The sequence below is a fragment of the Mustela lutreola genome, chromosome 7 (genome assembly GCF_030435805.1).
Source record: "Mustela lutreola isolate mMusLut2 chromosome 7, mMusLut2.pri, whole genome shotgun sequence".
Classification (NCBI taxonomy): Eukaryota; Metazoa; Chordata; class Mammalia; order Carnivora; family Mustelidae; genus Mustela; species Mustela lutreola.
Genome location: NC_081296.1, coordinates 51044937 through 51065399, shown reverse-complemented (window position 1 = coordinate 51065399; position 20463 = coordinate 51044937). Strand labels below are relative to the sequence as shown.

Sequence of the window (20463 nt, the reverse complement as noted above, 5' to 3'; positions counted from 1 at the left end):
GGGAGCCTGCTTCCTCGCTTCCTCCCCCCTCTCTCTCTGCCTGCCTCTCTCCCTACTTGTGATCTCCTGTCTGTCAAATGAATAAATAAATAATCTTAAAAAAAAGAAAAATACAAATCCAAATGCGACCGAGTTTGGGGTCCTTTCCGAAGCCACTTCTGTGGGTTTTCTGGGAAATAACAAGGAGCTGGGATAGGAAGCTGCTGAGGCACCAGAGCCAAGGTGGACATGCCCACTTGGGCAGCAGGCAGGGGTGACCCCAGCAGGCTCCCTTGCATCAACTAGAGGAAGGAGGTGACACAAGAGACAAGAGAGCACACAGGATCTGGAGTCTGCCAGAGCTTGAACCTCAGCTGTACTACTTATTACTGAGGCACCTTGAGCAAGCGCTTAACCTCTGTGAGCCTCAGTTACTTCATCTGTAAAATGGGGTTGATGATAGTACCTGTCTTGGACAGTGAGAATCAAATGAGTATGAATGCTTTGGAAACTAAACGCTATAGGCTGTGCTATACCAAAACCCTAGGCTGGGTGCTTTTAGGAACACAGAGCATGCAAAACAGGCCTGCTCTCTGCAATTGGGCGATCTGGTCGGGAAGGTGGGATGAACACACAGGCTCTTGGCCTTGATTGGGGCTGTGGGGTGAGGTTGCTGCACACATGTGAAGGTGGGAGAAGGAAGGAGCACTAGGCTGGCTATTTAGATGAAACTTGCTGGGGGAGACAGAATTTCGGCTGAGAAGGAAGGCAGATGATAAAGACCCTCATTCTGGGGAAGAAGAGACATGACCAAGGAAATATTCGTCGAGGGGATGCTAACAGCTACGGGTCACTTTATAGGTCCTGTTTGATCCTCTTGGTAACCCTCATGAGGTAGTTGGATCATCATTACTAATTAATGGGTGAGCAACCTGCAGCTGCCCACCTAAGTGACTTTCCCAGTGTCAGACTGGTAAATGGCCAAACTGGGATTGGAACCCAGGTTCCAAGGCTCTTAGCCATTATCTATTTTGATTCCCTAAAAGCAGAAGGTGCAAGAGATGCATATGTGACTGTGCTAGTTGTTCATTTGGGCAGGAAATAGTTCCTGAGCACCCAGGAATTGCGATGCCAGCCACTCTTGGGTGCAAGGGGTAGAAATGAGAGGCAGGGCCCCTGTCCTTCTCCTGGGGCTTCAGAACAGTGGGGAGAGGACACACAAGGAATTATAGTGCAGTTGATTCGCCGCCAGAGGTGTGTCAGGTTAACAGGCAGGTGCTGGGGGGAAACAACTAGTTGGAAGTGTTGGAGGGGAGGGGGTCATGGAACTTGTTCCAGAATGAATGTGTCAGAGCTGGCAGTGGGGACGGGAAGAAACTCGTGAGGAAGGCCATTCCAGCAGAGCTAACTGTAGGGTGGTGTAAGGGTGATTAGGAGGTTGGTTGGGATGTGGCGGAGGGGTGAGTTTCCAGAGGTAGGAAAGCCTTGACTGCCAGGTGGAGGGGACCTTGTGCATGTGCCACACTGGAGGCTTGTGGGAAGGGGCTGCCTGTGGGCTCATCTATAGGGTGCCAGGGGAAGAGTTTGCTGCATCTCCATGGAAACCTGCCCCTAGAGGTCTGGCAGCAGGCATCCTTCCTGGCTCAGGTTGCCCAGCACTTCCTGGAGCCATGCTCCACATTTGCAATGAAGGTTCATAAGCAGCTTCCGTGTCTGGCCGGTACCCCGCTTGGCTGAGCTAAGCAGCCTCGCCCAGTGAGAGGCACGTGGAGAAGACACTGGGCGGAGGTCAACAGACTTGGGCTCTCCTCCTCACTCAGTGACCTTGGCAGTTTCTTGACCTCTGTGAGCTGCTCTGCAGCATGATAGGACTTAATGATCTCAGCTTCAACACTGTGAACAGTGTAGGGGTGACATGGGGGTGAGGATGCATGGGACAGGAGGCAGGTCAGGGAGAGGGCATATTCTACAGTGGTGCACAGGTGATTCAGCAGGGATTCAGTAAGTTTCCTGGGGATGACTGTTGTCCTTGCTCCATCCCAGAGAGGAACGAATGGACATAGCCACCATTACTTGAAATCTTGCTGGGCATCGATCCTTCCATGGACCATCTCTCTGGATCTTTAGAACAGCCCTATGCCATGGAGGTATTGCCCCATTTTACAGATGGGAAACCAAGGCTGCAAGAGGTCCATTGACTTTGACCAGGTTTCACTGTGAGTGACAGAGCTGAGATTTGAACCTTGACCTGCCTGACTCTAAGCTCAAGCCTTTGCACCTTACTGTATAGCCCCCTGAGGTTGACTTCCTCCTGCAGGGGCTCTTGGACACGCTATACTGGACGGGGGAGAGGGGAATCACCCACTCACATGGGTCCTGCCTGGAGGACAAGCTTCCAGTTTAGCACCATAACAGGCACCTCTGATCAAATCCACTGGGACACGGTGGGGCATGTTGGCCTCTCCCACAGCTGCCTGCCTCGTGGGCTGAGCTGGGTGGGTTTGTTTTGACAGGTGAGGGCAGTTTTGCCTCGTGGTAGCAACTCCACAAGCCCTGTGCTGGGCAGTGGTGGCACCTGTAGGAATGCCTCCTTGTAGCCATGCTTTGGAGGTGATGTCAAGTGTGTGGGTAGTATTTGGTCAAAGCAAATAAAGCTGGAGAAGGACAGATGGATAGGATCATACTACTCCAGAGGGCAGCCTGGCTTGGACCCAGCAGTCTGTGGTCACAGTGGCCTGTTCTTCCTTCCTGAGCCTTTCGTATGTCCTACTTGGGGCCCAGAGGAGTGGGAATTTGCCCAACCAGCTCGGGATGTTGTGCCACCTTCCAACTGCAGAGGCTAGAGCTCAAAGGGGCTCTGGAACTCATCCAGTGTCTATTTTAGAACTGGAGGTGCTGAGGCCCAGAGAGAGGAAGTGGCATGCTTCAGTTCACATGGCCTTGTATGGTGGAGGTGAACCCGGAATTTCCTAGTACGCAGGCCCGGGATCTTTTCTAGTGCCCTACCTTGTTTGGAAAGGGGAAAGCAGAGAAGCTGAGAAAAAGCCCTTGGGGGAGCTGCTGCTTTGCTGGCCCTCAGGCTACCCTTGGGGATCCTCCCTTAGTCATGGTCCCTCCTGACCCAGCCCTACAGCGGCCCGTGGGGAGGAGTGCCCTAGGGCACCCCCCCAAGGGTGGTGGAGGACTTCCACAGGGCAGAAAGAGAAGGACCGCTAACTCCCACTTCTTTCAGTGCCTGTTAGCATATTTCAGGGGCGTGTGCAGGACACAAGATACCATAGGGGATGCCAAGAAACTTAGCACTGATCTGAAATTTCCCAGGGAGGCCACCACCTGGGAGAGCAGCGATGTCCCAAGACAAGAGACAGCCTACAACCGAGGACCACTTGCTCATAAGCGTTGTCAGCGCCAAGGGGGTTAGAGCCCAAGCTCAGGGGCCGCTTCGTTGAAAAGTAAGGCAGTAGTAGGAGGTGGGGTTGAGGCATAGTCCCTGAAAGTGTGAAGAGGAGTAGGAAAGGCATTCCAGGCAAGGAGAAAAGCCAGAGCAAAGGATGGAACTGAGCTGTCTCTGTGGGTGTAGTAGTAGCCACTTGGAGGGGAGAGGGGGCAGGTGCAAGGAAGTGAGGGGTGATGAGGCTGGGAAGGTGGCATGGAACCCTCAGTGCAGAGTCTCATTGCCTCAAATATCAGGCAGGGCATTTGCGCTTTCTCTCTTGGTCAGTGGGACCACTGAAGGTAATTAACCAAACTGGGTGATGTGGTGGCAAGCAGGGCCTGGACAGCCTGGGAAACACACCCCAAGACTCTGCCATTATGAGGTGTTGGGCCTTGGGCCAGTGCTTTAGCCCCCTGAGCCTCTGTTTCGTCATCTGTGAAGTGGGGACGTTGACAGTGCCTACCCCTGCAAGCGGTTGCAAAGATGACGTGGAGCCATTGTACGCTGCTAGCCTTGGAAATTGTTCAGACGATGTCAGCCCCTGCCTTGCCTCCTGGGTGGCATCGGGTTGGGTGCATGGAGGCTGGGATAGCGAGAAGGAAGCCCTTCCAAAAGCAAGAGGAGCTACAGATACAGGAGCCGTTTTCCTGTTTACTCCCAGTCAGGGCAGGTCTGAACCTAAAAGTACATTTGGTCCAAATGGGCCAAGGTGTGAGTGATGGAGGGCAGAACGGGGGTCCAGGGCCTGCCCACCCAGCAGAACATTCCTGCTGTGCCAGGGTACAAGGCTGCCCTAAGTTGCGAGGCCCAAACAGTATTCCCACTTCTCCCTGGGAGAGATTCCCAGGACACTTGAGCTCCAGGGAAGGGAGATCCTTTCCTCTATTGATAGGAGCAGAAGTTTTGCAGTCCAGCAGAGGTTTAAGCCTTGCCTTCACAAGTCAGTCTTTCGGTCTTGGTTTCTCTTTCTGAAACGGAGGAATGATGGTATCCACTGCGTAAGATGGGGGGGAGGGTTCGATGAGGTGTAAAGTGTGTCATGTGCTTGGTTAGCACAGTGCAGCCAAATGACAGCTGTCCTCACTCCCTGGACATTTACTGAGCACCTGGTGGATGCCAGGCTCTGTAGCAAGGGGAGGAACAAAACTCTCAGGAAGCTTATAGCTTGGTGTGGGGAGACAGAGAAGTAAGCTGTCACCTTGAGATGGGGGAAGAGACGCTGGAATTGGGGAGGCACGGGGTATTATGGGATGGGGGGGTGGAATGTGTGTGCCCACGTGTCGGTCTTCTGGAGGAGAGACTATTTTTACTGAAACGTGAAGAGGAAATAAAGCAGGTTGGGGATTGGGACTGTGCAGGAAAAATGTTCCAAGTAAGGGTGAAGTCACCTGCTGTGTGTTAGGTTCTCGGGGTGGACAGGAACTTGTGAGGCCAGGCAGTACTCGGCTGAGAAAACGTGGCCTGGCCCTGAGGTTTTCACAAGCCGGTGGAGAGGCTGTTTCTCCGGACTGTGGGTCGCAGAGGTGAGAGGCCATAAGGGAAGGATGCTTCTCACCTCTCAGAGCAGTGGGGCCTGGGAGAACTCAGCCTCACATGGGTTCTTCCTTCTTCCGTGATGTTCCCCACCCAGCTGCTGCTGCCCCATAATTCTGGGGGTCATCTCTGGGGATCTGGCATGACTGCATCTGTCCGCTGCAGCTCCTGTCCCCATGTAGCGTGGGCTGCGGCCCAAACACGCTGCTCATCAGGAAGCCTTGGGCCCTGACCCTCATTCCCAGAGACAAGCCGCAGGGCCATTGCTTGGAGAGAAGGGGAAGTTGCCAATAATGTGACTAAAGAATATGGTGGAATGGGAGGAGGAGAAGCTCCCCGCCCCCACCTGCCGGGGTGATGGTGGACAGTGGAGAGGGCACAGCTCCCTGAATGGGGTTCCAGGACACTTGGAGTCCATGGGCAGCCATTGGAGGGCTGTATTGGGGGTACTGGAGTGGGGCCATCTGTCCGGGTCTTATTTCCTGACCACCCCTGTCCCTACTCTCCTTTCCGCAGGGCCAAAGACGCTTTGCCTTGGGAAAGGACTTTGACACATTTTCAAAATAAAGTGGAGAGAAATCTCCAGAGGGGAAAAAGGATAAACAAGCTTTTTAAAAAAAGCAAAAGGGAATGTATTATTTATTTTCAAAGTCAGGGGAGGCTTCAGCCAGCCTCCTCGAGTGAAAGTTTCCAGCCACTCTGACATGAGGTCTCAGAGACTTTGAGGAGCCAGGAAGTTTGGGATGGGGCACCTGGAATGTCTTCCAGCCAGACTGAGAATCAGTTCGGCTAACAGTTAGGACCACCCTCAGCCTGCCAGTCTCTGTGCTCTGCACTGCAAAGGTCCCAATCCTCCCTCCAGCTGAGGGTCCAGTAGAGGAGCTAGGACAGTGACAGCAAGGACTGTGGGCAAAGGAGAGTGTGACAAATGTCATAACCAAAAAGTTAAAATAAGTACCAAGGGGGCTGGGGAGGAGAATTCATTTCTGGGCTGTGTGTCTCGTTGGGGGTGGGAGGCAGTACACAGTTCCTCCCTTTGAGGAAAGCTTTTAAGACTGGCTGAGTTGAGGGACACCTGGCTCAGTTGGTTAAGCGGCTGCCTTCGGCTCAGGTCATGATCCCAGGGTCCTGGGGTCGAGTCCCACATCGGGCTCCCTGCTCGACAGGGAGACTGCTTCTGCCTCTGCCTGCCTTTCTGTCTGCCTGTGCTGGTTCGCTCTCTCTCCCTCTGTCTCTGACAAATAAATAAATAAAATCCTTTAAAAAAAAAAAAAAAAAAGACTAGCTGAGTTGAGTTAGACTTAGAAGCCCAACTAGGATTTTGATGGGCAGATCAAGCAGAAGGCTTTCTAGGTAGCTCAAATAATGTGAACAAAGGTACAAGGTGGGAAATTCTTCAGGACTTCAAGAAACAGGGACACTTGATTTTCTTAAACTTGTATTTATTTATTTACCTTTATTTATTTAAAACTGCTTTATTGAGATAAGTCACATACTTTACCACTCACCCATGGAAAGTGTACAGTTTACAAAATTGTGCAACTAACACCGAAATCAATTTTTGAAAATCTTTGTCACTCAAAAAAAAAAAAGTCCTGTTACCCATTAGCAGTCGCTCCCCTTTCCCCCAGTCCCAGGCAACTACTAATCCACTTTCTGTTTCTATGGATTTACCTAGTCAGGGTATTTTGTAACAGTGGAATCCTACAATGCGTGGTCTTTTGTGACTGATTGTGTCACTTGGCATTAAGGTTTTCTTTTTCTTTTTTAAAAGATTTTATTTTTTTCTTTGAGAGAGAGAGAGATAGCACAAGGTGGAGGGAGGGACAAAGGGAGAGGGAGAAGCAGACTCTACGTTCAGCAGGGAGCCAGATGTGGGACTCAATCCAAGCACCCTGAGATCATGACCTGAGCTGAAGGCAGACCCTTAGCTGACTGAGCCACCCAGGTGCCCCAGTGGGATGTTTGCAAGGTTCATCCCTGCTGAAATATCAATACTTCATTCCTTTTTATTTTTTCTTTGCCTTCATTCCTCTTTATGGTGGAATAGTATACATGGTTATACCATATTCACCACTTGATGGACATTTGTCTTGTTTCCACTTTGAGACTATTATGTGAATATGCGGCTGTGACATTTGATGTTTTGGTGCAGATGTCTATTTTCAGGACATTCCAATGGGAATGGAGTCCAAGACTATCATGGTGGGGAGTGGAACGGGACATGGTGAAGCAGAGCGACCTGCTCCCCCTCTGTGAACTCTGGGCAGCTGGGTGGGAGTGAGAAGGGTAGGCTCCTATTCTGTCCTCACTGAGAGCCTGCAGCGCATGAGGCCAGGGCCGGACCATCCCCCTACTGACACGTACCCACAAGGTTGCATCCGATCTAACAGCTGTTTGTGACACTGGGGATAGCCTAGGCAGCTGGTATTTTCCCTGGAAATCAGGTGCATTTTTTTCCTGTGTCCTGCCGAGGGCCAAAATTAGTTAGACACATAGAGAAGTATGAGCTACACAGTTAGTCCAGAGGAGGGGAGTTTGTCAACAGGAAGCTGGCCAGCCAGGGAAAAGAGGTGGTCAGGAAGACAGAGGTTAATAAGCCAAGTGTAAACCGAGGCTAGACTGCAAAGCTCCCACCCCTCCCATCCTCACACAGGGCAGTGGTTTTGTTTACAGGAAATACTGCAAGTTTCTACCTGGCCCCATTTAACTGATCGGGAAACAGAGGTACTGCATTAAAGGGATCTGCCATTCAGAGACAGAAATGGGACCAAAGTTAAGGTCTCCACTTCTGCTGTGAACAGCAGGTTTGGCGCAACCCAGGCCTTGCCCTCAGCGCTGTGCCTGTTTTTGAGTTCATAGGAAAAGACAAGACACAAAACCAAGAAAGAGTTTGAGTTTCCTAAAAAAGAACACCAAACCCCACCCTAACCCCAAAGTGAAAACACAAAACAGGGCTTTAATTAATGTCTTTTCTTCCTTTCTTTCCTTCCTTTTTTTTTTTTTTCTTTTTTTGTTCTCCAGCCAGAAAACATTATGTTGTTAGACAAGAATATTCCCATTCCACACATCAAGCTGATTGACTTTGGCCTGGCTCATGAAATAGAAGATGGAGTTGAATTTAAGAACATTTTTGGGACGCCAGAATTTGTTGGTGAGTTTGAGGCCTGCTTCTCTCCCACCTAAGCATCTGGGATCCAGAGATAGAGAAAGTCTGGGAACAAACCCCCTGTGTCTAGGGCTGTGGCCTCTAGGCTGAGAGAGGGTACCTTGGAGACCCTCCCCCTTAGAAATATAATGGGTGGGGAAGGAAATGTCCTGCTGGTTTTCTGGGTAAGGGTCCGGGTGTCAGCTTTGAGCCCCCAGTGGGAGGGGGAGGCCAGAAAAGGCTACAGGCCTTTGCAGAGCCAAACCCTCCGCGAGCTGGCCCCACCACCCCCAACCCCCGCTCTTCATTGAATTTATTGTGAAGATTTAAAATTAACTTGCCCTCTGGCATTCCCATAAACTCAAGTTTCTCTGGAGCAGCTTTTGATTTCCTGAAAAGGAAAAGGGAAATCATCTGCCAAATGCCAGATCCACCCACTCACCTCTCCTGTGTGCCTGGCCTTTATTCGTGCAGCTGTGTCTTCCCTCTCGTTCTCTCAGCCTTGGCTCAGGGCCCAGAGGCCCCCTCATGGGACTGGGACTGTGCAGGTTGGGGGTCCTAGAGAGGCAGCCTTGAAGAGGGGAGAGGATCGAGAATCGAGGACCACTGTCTCTCTCTGCTTTGGGGGTTGGAGTGCTCTTGGAAATGGAGGGAGGGCATGGTCTCCCCAAAACCTGGAGGCGGAAACTTCTGACCACAGTCTAATCAAAAAGGAAAACAGAGGGACGCCTGGGTGGCTCAGTTGGTTAAGCAGCTGCCTTCGGCTCGGGTCATGATCCCAGCGTCCTGGGATCGAGTCCCACATCGGGCTCCTTGCTCGGCAGGGGGCCTGCTTCTCCCTCTGACTCTGCCTGCCTCTCTGTCTGCCTGTGCTCTCTCTCGCTCGCTGTCTCTCTGACAAATAAATAAATAAAATCTTAAAAAAAAAAAGGAAAACAGAATGTGTCAGATCATCCCTTCTGATGGATTTTCGGGTCACACATGCCAGTGCTACGGCTCTTCTAGAAGGGTGTTGTCAAGGACCCAAAGACCCCAGGGTAGGGGAACATTACTGTCTGCCAGGCACTATGCTGGGGGTCCTACAAACTTTATCTCAGTTAATCTTCAAACAACCTCATAAAGCAGATTTAATTATTTTCTCTATCAAATGTTTTGTTCTTGGCAAAACAACGAAAGCTAAAATTCAAATGTAGATACATCTAACATCAAAGCCTGTGTGCTCTTTTGGTTACACTGGGTTGTCTTTCTAAAAAGATCTTGCCCCCAGGGGGCGTGCAGTTTAGATGTTGAAATAAGACATCAAACCACCAAGTAATAGTGCTAGAAGGCTCTGTTTGGGTCATCCATCTAGTTTAACAAGTGTGGAATTGGAAGGCTATGGGATGTCAGTTGTGGTCGACCAGTGGTTATTCTTCATCTACTTTATGACAGATGTTTGGTGAGGTACTGGGGACACAGTGATGGCAAGGAGGCACACTCAGAATGACACATCCAAGGTCACACAATGAGCTGGTGACACAACCAACTTGTACCCGGGGCACAAGACATCTATTCTTGAACTTTGTCCAAGATAGCAGTTGCTGTCCACTATTCACGTGTTTGGTAAAATGCGTGTATGTACTTAGTTAAGTTCAAACCGAGTGTTAATCAACAGTAAATGGTTCAGCTAGAAATTCAGGGCAAGAATGGAAGAAGTGACACAAGACAGCATATGATTAATTATAAAGTGAATGATGGAGTTATCTCTCTGGAAGCCTGTTCAAATAAGATGTCCACTCTGGCAGAGTCAGTGGGATCAGTCATGCCCTTGAGTCAAACAGAGACAAAGGGCTGGTGTTATGGATGAGAGAAGTATCTGAAGAGGGATGGGGACAGAATCAGGGTAGAGGAGGAGCATATCCCAGGTTTAGTCATTTATAGCAGGGGGTAGGGCCAGAATTAGTGCATTTATTGGGTATGGTTCACTGTCCACTCTGGATGGAGTAGGGAGTTCCCATCAGACTAGCCATGTGAGTGGGATATTGACGAGTAGGCCAAACTGTGGAGGGTTTTTTCCACTGCTATGCTGTTAAATGTCTAACAACTAGGTCTGAACACAAAACACAACCCTAATTCATAGCATTTGCCAATTTTAAGCTACCAATTTTAACTGGTCACTGAATTCAGAGTTGGGAAGAGATGCCCACAGTTGACTCAGATGAGCCCATATGACCCAGCTCTAGCACAGAAATAGTTTTGTTTGTACCTTACAGATTGATACATAGGGTGATTTTTCTAGGTCCGTGTCCAAATTAGAATGACTTTCTTTACCCAGGACTCCTGAGAAGTAGGGTTATAATAATTTGTCCTACTCCCATCATTCCTTTGAAATTTGAACCTGAGACACAGTGTTGAAAAGTAACTACTGTCAGCTTCTAGGAGTGTAGTGGATCCAGTCTTCCAAAAGCCTTCCTGCTATAAAACTGGATTCTTTTTTTTTTTTTTTAAGATTTTATTTATTTATTTGTCAGAGAGAGAGAGAGAGAGAGAGAGCAAGAGCGAGCACAGGCAGAGTGGCAGGCAGAGACAGAGGGAGAAGCAGGCTCCCTGCGGAGCAAGGAGCCTGATGTGTGACTCGATCCCAGGACGCCAGGATCATGACCTGAGCCGAAGGCAGCTGCTTAACCAACTGAGCCACCCAGGCGTCCCAAAACTGGATTCTTGAGGAAAATATTCTTTTTAATGGAATTCTGGACTCATTGCAAATAAGAGAAATGTTTAAGTGTAGTAACTCCTTCAGCACCACTAACCCCACCTCCAAAGCCAGTGAAATGAACTTAGAGCTGGGTCTGGGGGCAGCAAAGGAATTCAGTAGGAGGACCTCTCCCAAAGTGTGCATATCAGCATTTCAATGAGAGACCAACAAGACTTAGACATCTGAGGACATAAGATACAGAAATTATCATAGGTTGACTATAAAATAAATGGAATGTATATAGAAATAAAAGAAACACAAGAATGAACAACAAGAGGCTGTCAAAAATGAACAGGCAAATTCTAGAAAGAACCAGATAGAAATTTGAGAGATTTAACATATACTCCTAGAAATTTAAAATTCAGTGAATGAGTTACACAAGGTTTTATACTGCTGAAGAGAAAATTGAAGAATTGAAAGGCAGAGCTGAAAAATAATTAACTAGAATACCACTGAAGGAAAAAGACATGAAAATATGAAATAGAGCACAAGTGTAAGAGGGTAAAAATGGAAAGCTTAACTAACAGGTCTGTTTGGAATCCCAGAGGAGGGAATGAAGACAACAGAGGAGCAGCATTTGAAGAAAATGGCTGAGAATTTCCAGAAGTGTTATAAAATCATGCACGCCCAGTTACAGAAAGAACAATGTATATCGAACAGAAAACAATAAAAATAAATCCATTATAGTTATACTATAGTTGACATTACAGTTAAACTATAAGGTACCAAAGACAAAGAGATCTTAAAAGCAGCCAGAGAGAAAAGACAGATCACCAATCAATCAATCTATACAAATTTTAAAAAATTAGACTGACAGCATACTTCTCAAAACAACAATGGAAACCAATGTCCAATAGAATATTATCTTCCAAGAACTGAGGAAAATTTAAAAAAAAAAACAGTAAGTGGGGAGCATCTCTTTACTTGCTAGGTGGGATGCTGATTGATTCATGAATTGCTTAATAGAGTCAATTACATACTCAAAAAAAAAAAAAAAAGGACCCGTAACTGCATACCCAGGAATGTTATATTTCAAGAAAGAGGATAAATGATTCAGACAAAACACAGCAAAAAACAAAAAATAAAAAGTGAACAATAAAGACAAACCATGAAATAATTAACCACCAACAAACATGTATTAATGGAACTACCAAAGATGTGTTTGTGAATTAATGACCTTTTGAGGGAAGGTCTCAATGCAAGAAGTAATAGGAGCAAAGAAATGAGTAAACATTGGACAAATATAAACATTTTCTGTTTAAAATAATGATGAAAATGATGATGATGTTTGTGGGGTTAAAAAAGGAACTAAAAATGTTAGAAAATGATGTTAGGACAGAGGGCTTAAATGAGTGTTTTAAGGTTCTTGTATTGTTAGAAGAAGGTCAAAACACTGCTTTATGTTAGAATTTGTTAGATAGCCATCCTAAAGTTTCAAGGGTGGCCATTACAAAAATGTAAGTAGAGGGGGAAACAATAGGAAAATTAATTTAAAAAACTATCTAAGAAAAAAAAAAGAAAGAAGAAGAAAAGCACAGAAGAAAATGGACCAATAAAAGCACACAGAGGGGGGCGCCTGGGTGGCTCAGTGGGTTGGGCCTCTGCCTTCGGCTCAGGTCATGATCCCAGGGGCCTGGGATCTGGGATCGAGTCCCGCATGGGGCTCTCTGCTCAGCGGGGAGCCTGCTTCTCCTCATCTCTCTCTCTGTCTGTCTCTCTGCCTATTTGTGATCTCTCTCTCTGTCAAATAAAGAAATAAAATCTTTAAAAAAAAAAAAAAAAAGCACACAGAGGACAGAAGTGAGTAAGTGAGTGTATATGCATATCAAGCAGACAAGCCTGGAAATTGAGTTGTGTTTCTCAAACTCTCTGTGGTGAAAGACTGAAAAAAAAAAAATGTTTTCTATCTGTCCGGGACTGCTTTTTCAGTAAGATACTGGAAAAATAAACCCCTAGAAAAATTATCACAATTTGAATGTCATGGCAACGTCAAGTTTCTCTGTGGGTTTCTAAATGCTTACTCCCAATTTTTGTACCACTGTGTCTGGACCAGTGACTGTCTTCAGACCGCACCTTGAATCACTGTCCGAGAGGAAGCCTTTCATGTTTGTGAGGAGAGGTGTGCAAAAAGTTCGTAACAGTGTTGTTCTGATGAGAAAAGAAGTGGAAACCATCCAAATGATCACTGAGGAGAAGATGCTATATGTTCGCACAGTGGACTACTACATAGCAGTGAAAAAGAAAGACCACGGATAAGCCCTGAGTGAACGCTAGAAGCATAATGTTAGGTTGGGGGGGGCAGGTGACTACCTCATATCCAGTAAGACATCATTTTTAAGAAGCTAAAAAATAAGCAGAGCCAGAAAAGTGTTTCCTTGTGTCTTGAAGTAGAGTGGTGGGAAGGTGGGCACACCCCATAGATGCTGTGGGTTTGCAATTATTCTAGATGAACAAACATAGCCTTTCCTGCTCTCTCCCTTTTTTTCCATTATGATCAGACAGGCTCAGCCCTTCTCTCTTCTCTAGCTACTCACCTCTTTCTCCTCCATTTCATGGCCAAGCTTTTTTTATGGTGTCATCTACACTCTTATCTCGACATCTACCATCCCGTCACTCTCTAGACCACTACTCACTTTCCAAGTGCTTGAGTGTTTGACCTTCGCGCAGCACTCGGCCCTTTTCTGTGGTGGGTAGAATCTTCTTTCCTAGACTCTACACCCACTCCTGGTCACCACATCATCCACGTATCTCCTGTTTTCACCTGTACAATGACTTCAGATTTGATGGCTCTGTCTCCGTCTCCTGTTCCCAGGACATCTTTGTCTGGATGCCCCTTGGGCACCTCAGGCTCATCATCTCATTGGCCCCAGAATGTCTTCAATCTCCTCAGTAGGGCGGTGCCCCTCTTTCAGACCAGACTCAGGGATTTGGGTTCCCTTTCTGCCTTCTTTTCTTCATTATCACCTTCCAGTTCTGACCTGCCTGGTTTCCACCAGAGAGTTCTAAAGCAGGCCGTGTTGCTAGGCCCCATTTCCCCTTCCTGCATCTTCCTCATGCTACCCTGTGCTTCCTCTTCAGGGTGTTCCTCTCCCCCACCATCAAGGCCTCTGTGTAAAAGCTTCCCACCAGAATAACAGGCAACTTCATTTCTCAAGATTCTTAGACCCAGAATTATCTCCATCTGTTGCTCTGATTTTTCCTTAGTGAGGATTCAGGATGGAGACATTTGTCACCAAACACCCTAAAATTCTCTCTAGCCTTATCTTCTCATCTTCATTCTCCTGCTGATTCTTCAGTCTGGCTTCTTTCAGCTCCAGAAATTGTGAACTACGAGCCACTGGGACTGGAGGCTGACATGTGGTAAGTTGTGCAGGCCACCTCAGCGCCTTAGGGATCCTTTCAAGGTCAGCAAGCCTCAGACCCCAGCTCTGGCTGACATCCCCCTCGACCATGAAAACCCCTTTCTCCACACATTCGGAGCCTCTGGCTGCTCCATGTGGGCTGGACCCAAGGCCCTGGCAGCTGGAGGCAGCCAGGCCCAGCCCTGAGACCACTTAGAACATGGCCGAGGCAGGGACAAGGGGAGAGGCGAGGCTGCAGGTGCAGGCTCAGCCCTGAGGCCCGGCGCCGTCATTATAAAGAAATAGTAACAATAGCTCATTCCGTTAATCAACCAAGTAACTGCCCAGAGCCTTTTAAGCTCTAACCACGGTGTGGGGCCCAGGGGTACTGTAGAGAATTTTCTGCACAGACAGAACTCATTTCACTCAACAGTGCTTGATAGGGGCCGAGTACCTTCATTGCCTGGTTTTCTAAAATCCTCCCAGCAGTTTTGTGAGGTAGTTATTACACTCCTTTTATGAGGAGAAAGAGGCTCAGAGATGATAAGGGACTTGGCCCAGTCACAGCCTGCCAGTGCAGGAGTCTGAACTTGGGTCCTTAGCCTGAATGTCCAGAGCTCAGTGACTCCACACACATCCGAGGCTGCTGCTGAAGAGTAGGACCAAGAGGGCCATGGACTTGAGATGGCATCTTTAGGCCGCTGTGAAAGGGCAGGTGACCATTTCCCCTGGGGACCGTGCAGGGGAGTCCCTTGCTGGGCTGGGGTCAGAGCCGCGTGGCTCTGACTGGCCTGTTCTTTGTTTTGCAGGAGCATAGGCGTCATCACCTACATCCTGTAAGTATCCCTGATGCCGGGACCCCGACCTCACTTGGATCAAGGGGACCCGGGAGGACTCAGAGAGGGGCAGGCAGACAGGCAGACTGAATTTACTGATTTTCCCCATTTACTCATTTACTGTGAGCCAGATGTGTTCGATCCCCACCTCACACCTGGCGGTCTGTGCTCTCAGCTCTGGTTCAGATGCTTGGAGCCAGCGTGGAGGCTGAGCCTTGTCCCTATCCCCACTGCCGCCCGGCATCCCCCGCTCGGCCTCACCCGGGCTGCATGTCCGTGAGAAAGTCAGCTTTCACCCAGAAGCCTTGGTCCAGCCCTCCGGCAGCTATGCCTTCCCTGACCCCTCCGGCAGCTATGCCTTCCCTTTCTCCCCCGTCTCCCCTGCCTTCCCCGGCTCTCATAGCCTCTCTCGTTTCTCCCCAGAGCCTCATTCCCAGCCCCGAAGTATGAAGTTGCTCAAGCAGTCATTTCCTGTGTAGCCCACGTGCAGGGAACCTGCCACTTTCGATCTGTGTGGCCTTGGGCAGATACTTAACCTCTGGGCCTGTTTTCCTCCTCAGGAAAATAGGAATCTCAAACTTCCTGCCCGCGGGTGTGCTGTGCGGGTTAAGGAAGCGGACACGTGCAAACTCCCTGGGCAGCTCTGGCTGATTAGTAGGTCTTCATTACAGCGGGGCTTTCCCACACTTTGCCCCTGACCACGCACCTGGGACGTGCAATTTTTAGGGCACATTGGGTCAGAGTCTAGCAGCTGCCAGAGGTGATGTGGGGGCGTCAGCACCCAGCACCCCAGTCTGCCAGTTCTCTGACTTTTCCAGCAGTCCACAGACTGGGAGCTCTGTACAATGTGGAGGGTCGCGATCCTGGCTGCACATTAGACCTTGTAATACCTACCACTGCCCTCAACCCCCTGCAGAGCTATTACATCAGACTTGCTAGGGATGGGGTCTGGGCATCAGTATTTTTTAATCAGCTTTTTTTTTTTTAAGGTTTATTTATTTCTCTTTAGAGAGAGACAGAGAGAGCACAAGTGGGGTAAGGGGTAGAAGGGGAGGAGAGAGACTCAAGCAGACTCCCAGCTGAGCACAGAGCCCTACACAAGGCTCCATCCAGGACCCTGAGATCATGACCTGAGCCGAAATCCAGAGTCAGACACTTAACGGACTGAGCCACCCAGGGGCCCCTGGGGATCAGTATTTTTGAAAAGTCCCAGAGGAACTGGACACAGAGGAGAACTGGATCCATTGCTCCATGTTTCCAGATTCTGGAACCTTGATTTTTTTTTTTTTCAGAACTGTGATTTCCATATTGAAATATTGAGGAATTTGAATGTGTACCAGGCACATAGCCTTCTTGTAGCTCATTTGGGTCCCACACAATTTCTTGTTTCTTGGGTGCCTGCTCCATGGTGGGCTCTGGGCCAGGCAGTCAGGATGCTGCCATGAAGGAGGTCTGCCCTGCTTGCCTGGAGCTCCCCGTGTCGGGAGACACACCACCAGCTAAGTTGTACTCTGTGGGACCAAAGTCACGCTGGGTGTATGAACATGCCTCTGTGAGACATAGCTGGGAAAGGCACTGGTTTGCTGGGGCTATGGAAGATTTAGCGAGGGAGAGACTGAAATTCATTTGAGCTGGGCTGTACAGAATGAGATTAATTCTCCAGGTGGAAAGGGAGGGAAGGGCTGTCTACTGAGGAAGGAAACAGTGTGCCTGGTAAGTGTGGTGAAGTGTACTGAGAAGGTGGTAGGGACTAACTTCTGATGTCCTTCTCAGGAGTTTAGATGTGATCCTGTAGAAAATGGGGAGTCATAGAAGGTTTTTTGTGTTCAAAGACAGAAATCATGGCCACTGATTCCAGAGTGCTTAGTATGGGCAAGACTGCCTGGAGCATTATCAGCATATTATTTATTCTTTTTGTTTTTTTAAAGATTTTATTTATTTATTTGACAGAGAGAGATCACAAGAAGGCAGAGAGGCAGGCAGAGAGAGAGGAGGAAGCAGGCTCCCTGCCCAGCAGAGAGCCCGATGCGGGGCTCGATCCCGGAACCCCGAGATCATGACCCAAGCTGAAGGCAGCAACCTAACCCACTGAGCCACCCAGGCGCCCCAGCATATTATTTATTCTTTATAGCAATCGTGTGAGGTGGAGGCTTTTATTTTCTTCATTTTATGGAGAAGGAAACTGCGGCATAGAGAGATTGTGTAACTTACCTAGGTTCACACAGCTATTGAGTAGGAGCTGAGATTCAAATCCAGGTCTGGAATAGCAAAATTTTCCCAGTGCACCTTGCTGCCATTGTGCCAAGAAAGTGACAGTGGGGATGGGGATGGCCTTCAGGAGATATTTAGTAGGTAAAACCAACAAGAGTTTGAGGCTGGTTAGATGTGGTGAAGAAAGGGATGGACGGGTCAGAGGTGAGCCCTGTGTTCTAGCTTGGGACATCTGTGGAGTGACATCATTCAACAAGGCAAGGGAGCTCATAAAAGGAGGTTAGGGCATAGTGACAATGACACATCTAGGGAGAGGTATCCCATAAGCTGGAATACGAGTCAGGAAACAGTAGATTTGGGAGTCACTATCTGAATGACACATTCTTGACAAACCCTGCAGAGGAACCTCATATACCCTTCCCGCCCTAATGGCCCATCTGTTTCCACACCTCTCAGGCTTGGCTCAGGATGCTCCCTTAGTCTAGAAGACTTCATCTCCCCTGACTGCTGACAACCTCTTCATTCTTCAAGACACAGCTGATACTAATGTTAGCTCTGCCGTGGAGCCTGCACTGGGTGTCCCCTCTGTCCTGTGCTCCCCCAGACCTTCGTCTGGTCTTCTGTTATATTCTGTTTTATTCTGTTTGAGATTACGAAGAGTTGTCGCTATGTTTTCTCCCCTCCTCTTCCAAGTTCCTGGGACACAGTTTCTATCACGTACTTACTGGGAGCTCCATGAAGCAGATTGAGTCAGACTCAGTCGAGAAAGCTGCTGACTGGCTGCCCAGAGCGGGCAGCTGATGCCTCCAGCAGCTTCCCATCCCCATGCAATAGTACGAGTCAGGGTACCCTGACTCCTTCAGCCCTGACTCCCTCTACTCACCTACAGTCACACATTCCCTCTCTCTGTATTCAGCCTAAGTGGAGCATCCCCTTTCCTGGGAGACACGAAGCAGGAAACGCTAGCAAATATCACAGCCGTGAGTTATGACTTTGACGAGGAATTCTTCAGCCAGACCAGCGAGCTGGCCAAGGACTTCATTCGGAAGCTTCTGGTTAAAGAGACCCGGTAAGATAACAGAGAAAGGCATGGGTTTCTGAGGTACTGACCTTCTCCTGTCCCCTCTCCTGAAGACATGTCAGTCTGTCCCTACTTTGTCACGGGCTGCCATGTTCACCATCATTGTCTAATCTGGACAAGTGCTGAGAAGTGTGGATTAGCTGAGACTTGGCATTCATCTTGCTTGCTCAGGTCTTTCTGCTTTCTTTCCTGCCAAAATACAAATTAGTCTGTGTGTGTGTGTGTGTGCGCGCGCGCGTGCACGTACACACACGTGTTTGGAAGTCAGCCTGCATTTCTCTAGGGCACATTATGTTTTCCAGTCTGTTCCAAAGGCACCTAGAACTAGGATTTGAAAAAGAAAGTGGTGCCGTGATCGTGTAGTTGTTAGTACTCTGCGTTGTGAAAAAGAAAGTGGCAGAGTTTCTAAACCAATCCAGATGGGAGTTGAGGGGGGAGGCAGACTCAGAGGGGTCAGTAAGTGGAGAAATAGGAGACATGAGAATCCTACCCCTTCTTAGGGCCTAGGGAGAGCCCTGTGGCTACAGAGTCAAAGAAGGAGGTAGGCAGGGAATGGTAAGATGCTGGGTGCCCAGAGCATGGACTAGATGGGACAGGAATGAGATCTACAGATTCTAGAAGGCTATGTCCTCTTGGTCCCACAGACTTCAGAGAGAGCCAGAATGGGGGCCTCAAAAGAGTAGGGTCCTGGTTTCCCCTTCTAATGGCAATGCTAGGTCAGATCCCCACCAGAGCAGGGAAGGGCTGAGAAGGGATCTGGGAAGCAAATAGAATAGCACAGAGGCTTAGTAGTCTGTATAGAACTCAGCTCATAAGAGCACTTGTAAGTCTCATAGAGTGTGTTGTTAGGCCCTTTGGGTTTGCAGCCAAAGATGAGGGTTTATGTAATGTCACTCTACGGAGGGGTCTGCCTGGACCACTTTGTCTGGAATGCAGGGAGTTCAGCCAGTTCCCCATCCAGTGGTCAAAGAATGCCACAGGGCGGGTCTGACAAAGAGTGAAGATGGAGACCATTGCTCTCAGCTTCTGTCCCCCCGGATCATCACTGTTTTCTGATCCTCATTGCAGGAAACGGCTCACAATCCAAGAGGCTCTCCGACACCCGTGGATCACGGTAAGGGCATGGTGTGGAGTGCCAGTGAGCAGGAGGTCTGCAATCCATTGCCAGGGCTGGGTGGGGTGGCCAGATGCAGAGGGCCCACAGGAAGACCTTTGCTAGAAACCCCCACCCTTGGGCATAAATAGATGAAAGCCAGGCAGGGGTGCCAAATGGTCTGGGTTTGCTCAAATAGGTTCATAGGTTTAAGTTTATATTTCACAGGTTCGGGTGACTTATGAAATGAAGCCTTCACAAACCTCCCTTGAAACACTTTATCTTTGGGGCTGTCTTACAAAGTGTATTTTGTCAGAGGACATGTCACTGTCATTCTCAAAGCAGAAATCAAGACTCTCAAGTTGTAGAGAGAAAGCAAAGACAATTAGAAACCTCAATTCTGTAACCAAACCTCTTTCTTTCTGACTTTCGGGGCTCTGACTAAAGGATGACACGCTGACTAGTCAGCCAGTTTTCTCCAGCACCTTGAAACCTTAGGGGACAGGGCTCGAAGATGGCAGCCTAGTGTGGAGGACAGGCAGTCATCCTCAGTGCAAGGCTGTTCCCTCTGGGGAGGTGGGGGCGCGAAGGTGACACCCCACCTAACCTGTGTTGTAACTGGCCTTCCAGCCACTAGTCTGGGGAGGGTCTTGCTTTCTAGGCATAGTACAGTAAAATACTAGTTAAAAGCACTTTGCCCAGGAGTGTCTGACTGGCTCAGGTATAGAGCATGTGACTCTTGACCTTGGGTTTGGGAGTTCAAGCCTTGAAGCCCCACATTGGGTATAGAGATTACTTATAAAAACAAACAAACAAACAAAACAAAAAAAATCCACTTTGTTGGGGTGCAAATCAGGAGACCAGGATTACGGCCCTACTTCTGCTGACTGATGAGATGCGCACTCCCTGGGCATCATCAGATGTCCCATTCATCTGGATCTCAAGGAGAGGCTAGGATGATCTAAGTGAGCAGACGGGCAAGGATAGGGCCTGTGGAAGATGGAGGTCAGGGAGGGCTGGAATGCTTTGGAGTAGGTTCATCTGCCCATTAAAGGATGGGGAAGGCCAAGG

General features: G+C 48.7%; 1 protein-coding gene across 4 annotated transcripts in view; it reads left to right on the top strand.

Annotated features, from left to right (window-relative positions):
* DAPK2 (death associated protein kinase 2) overlaps positions 1 to 20463 on the top strand; it is a 117729-nt gene that overhangs the window by 83483 nt on the left and 13783 nt on the right. For all 4 annotated transcript variants that reach the window (XM_059180748.1, XM_059180746.1, XM_059180749.1 and 1 more), the window contains 5 exons: positions 7973 to 8102; positions 14142 to 14190; positions 14981 to 15007; positions 18135 to 18287; positions 19368 to 19413. In XM_059180748.1, the coding sequence (XP_059036731.1) occupies positions 7973 to 8102; positions 14142 to 14190; positions 14981 to 15007; positions 18135 to 18287; positions 19368 to 19413 (405 nt within the window). The remainder of the gene's footprint in view (positions 1 to 7972; positions 8103 to 14141; positions 14191 to 14980; positions 15008 to 18134; positions 18288 to 19367; positions 19414 to 20463) is intronic.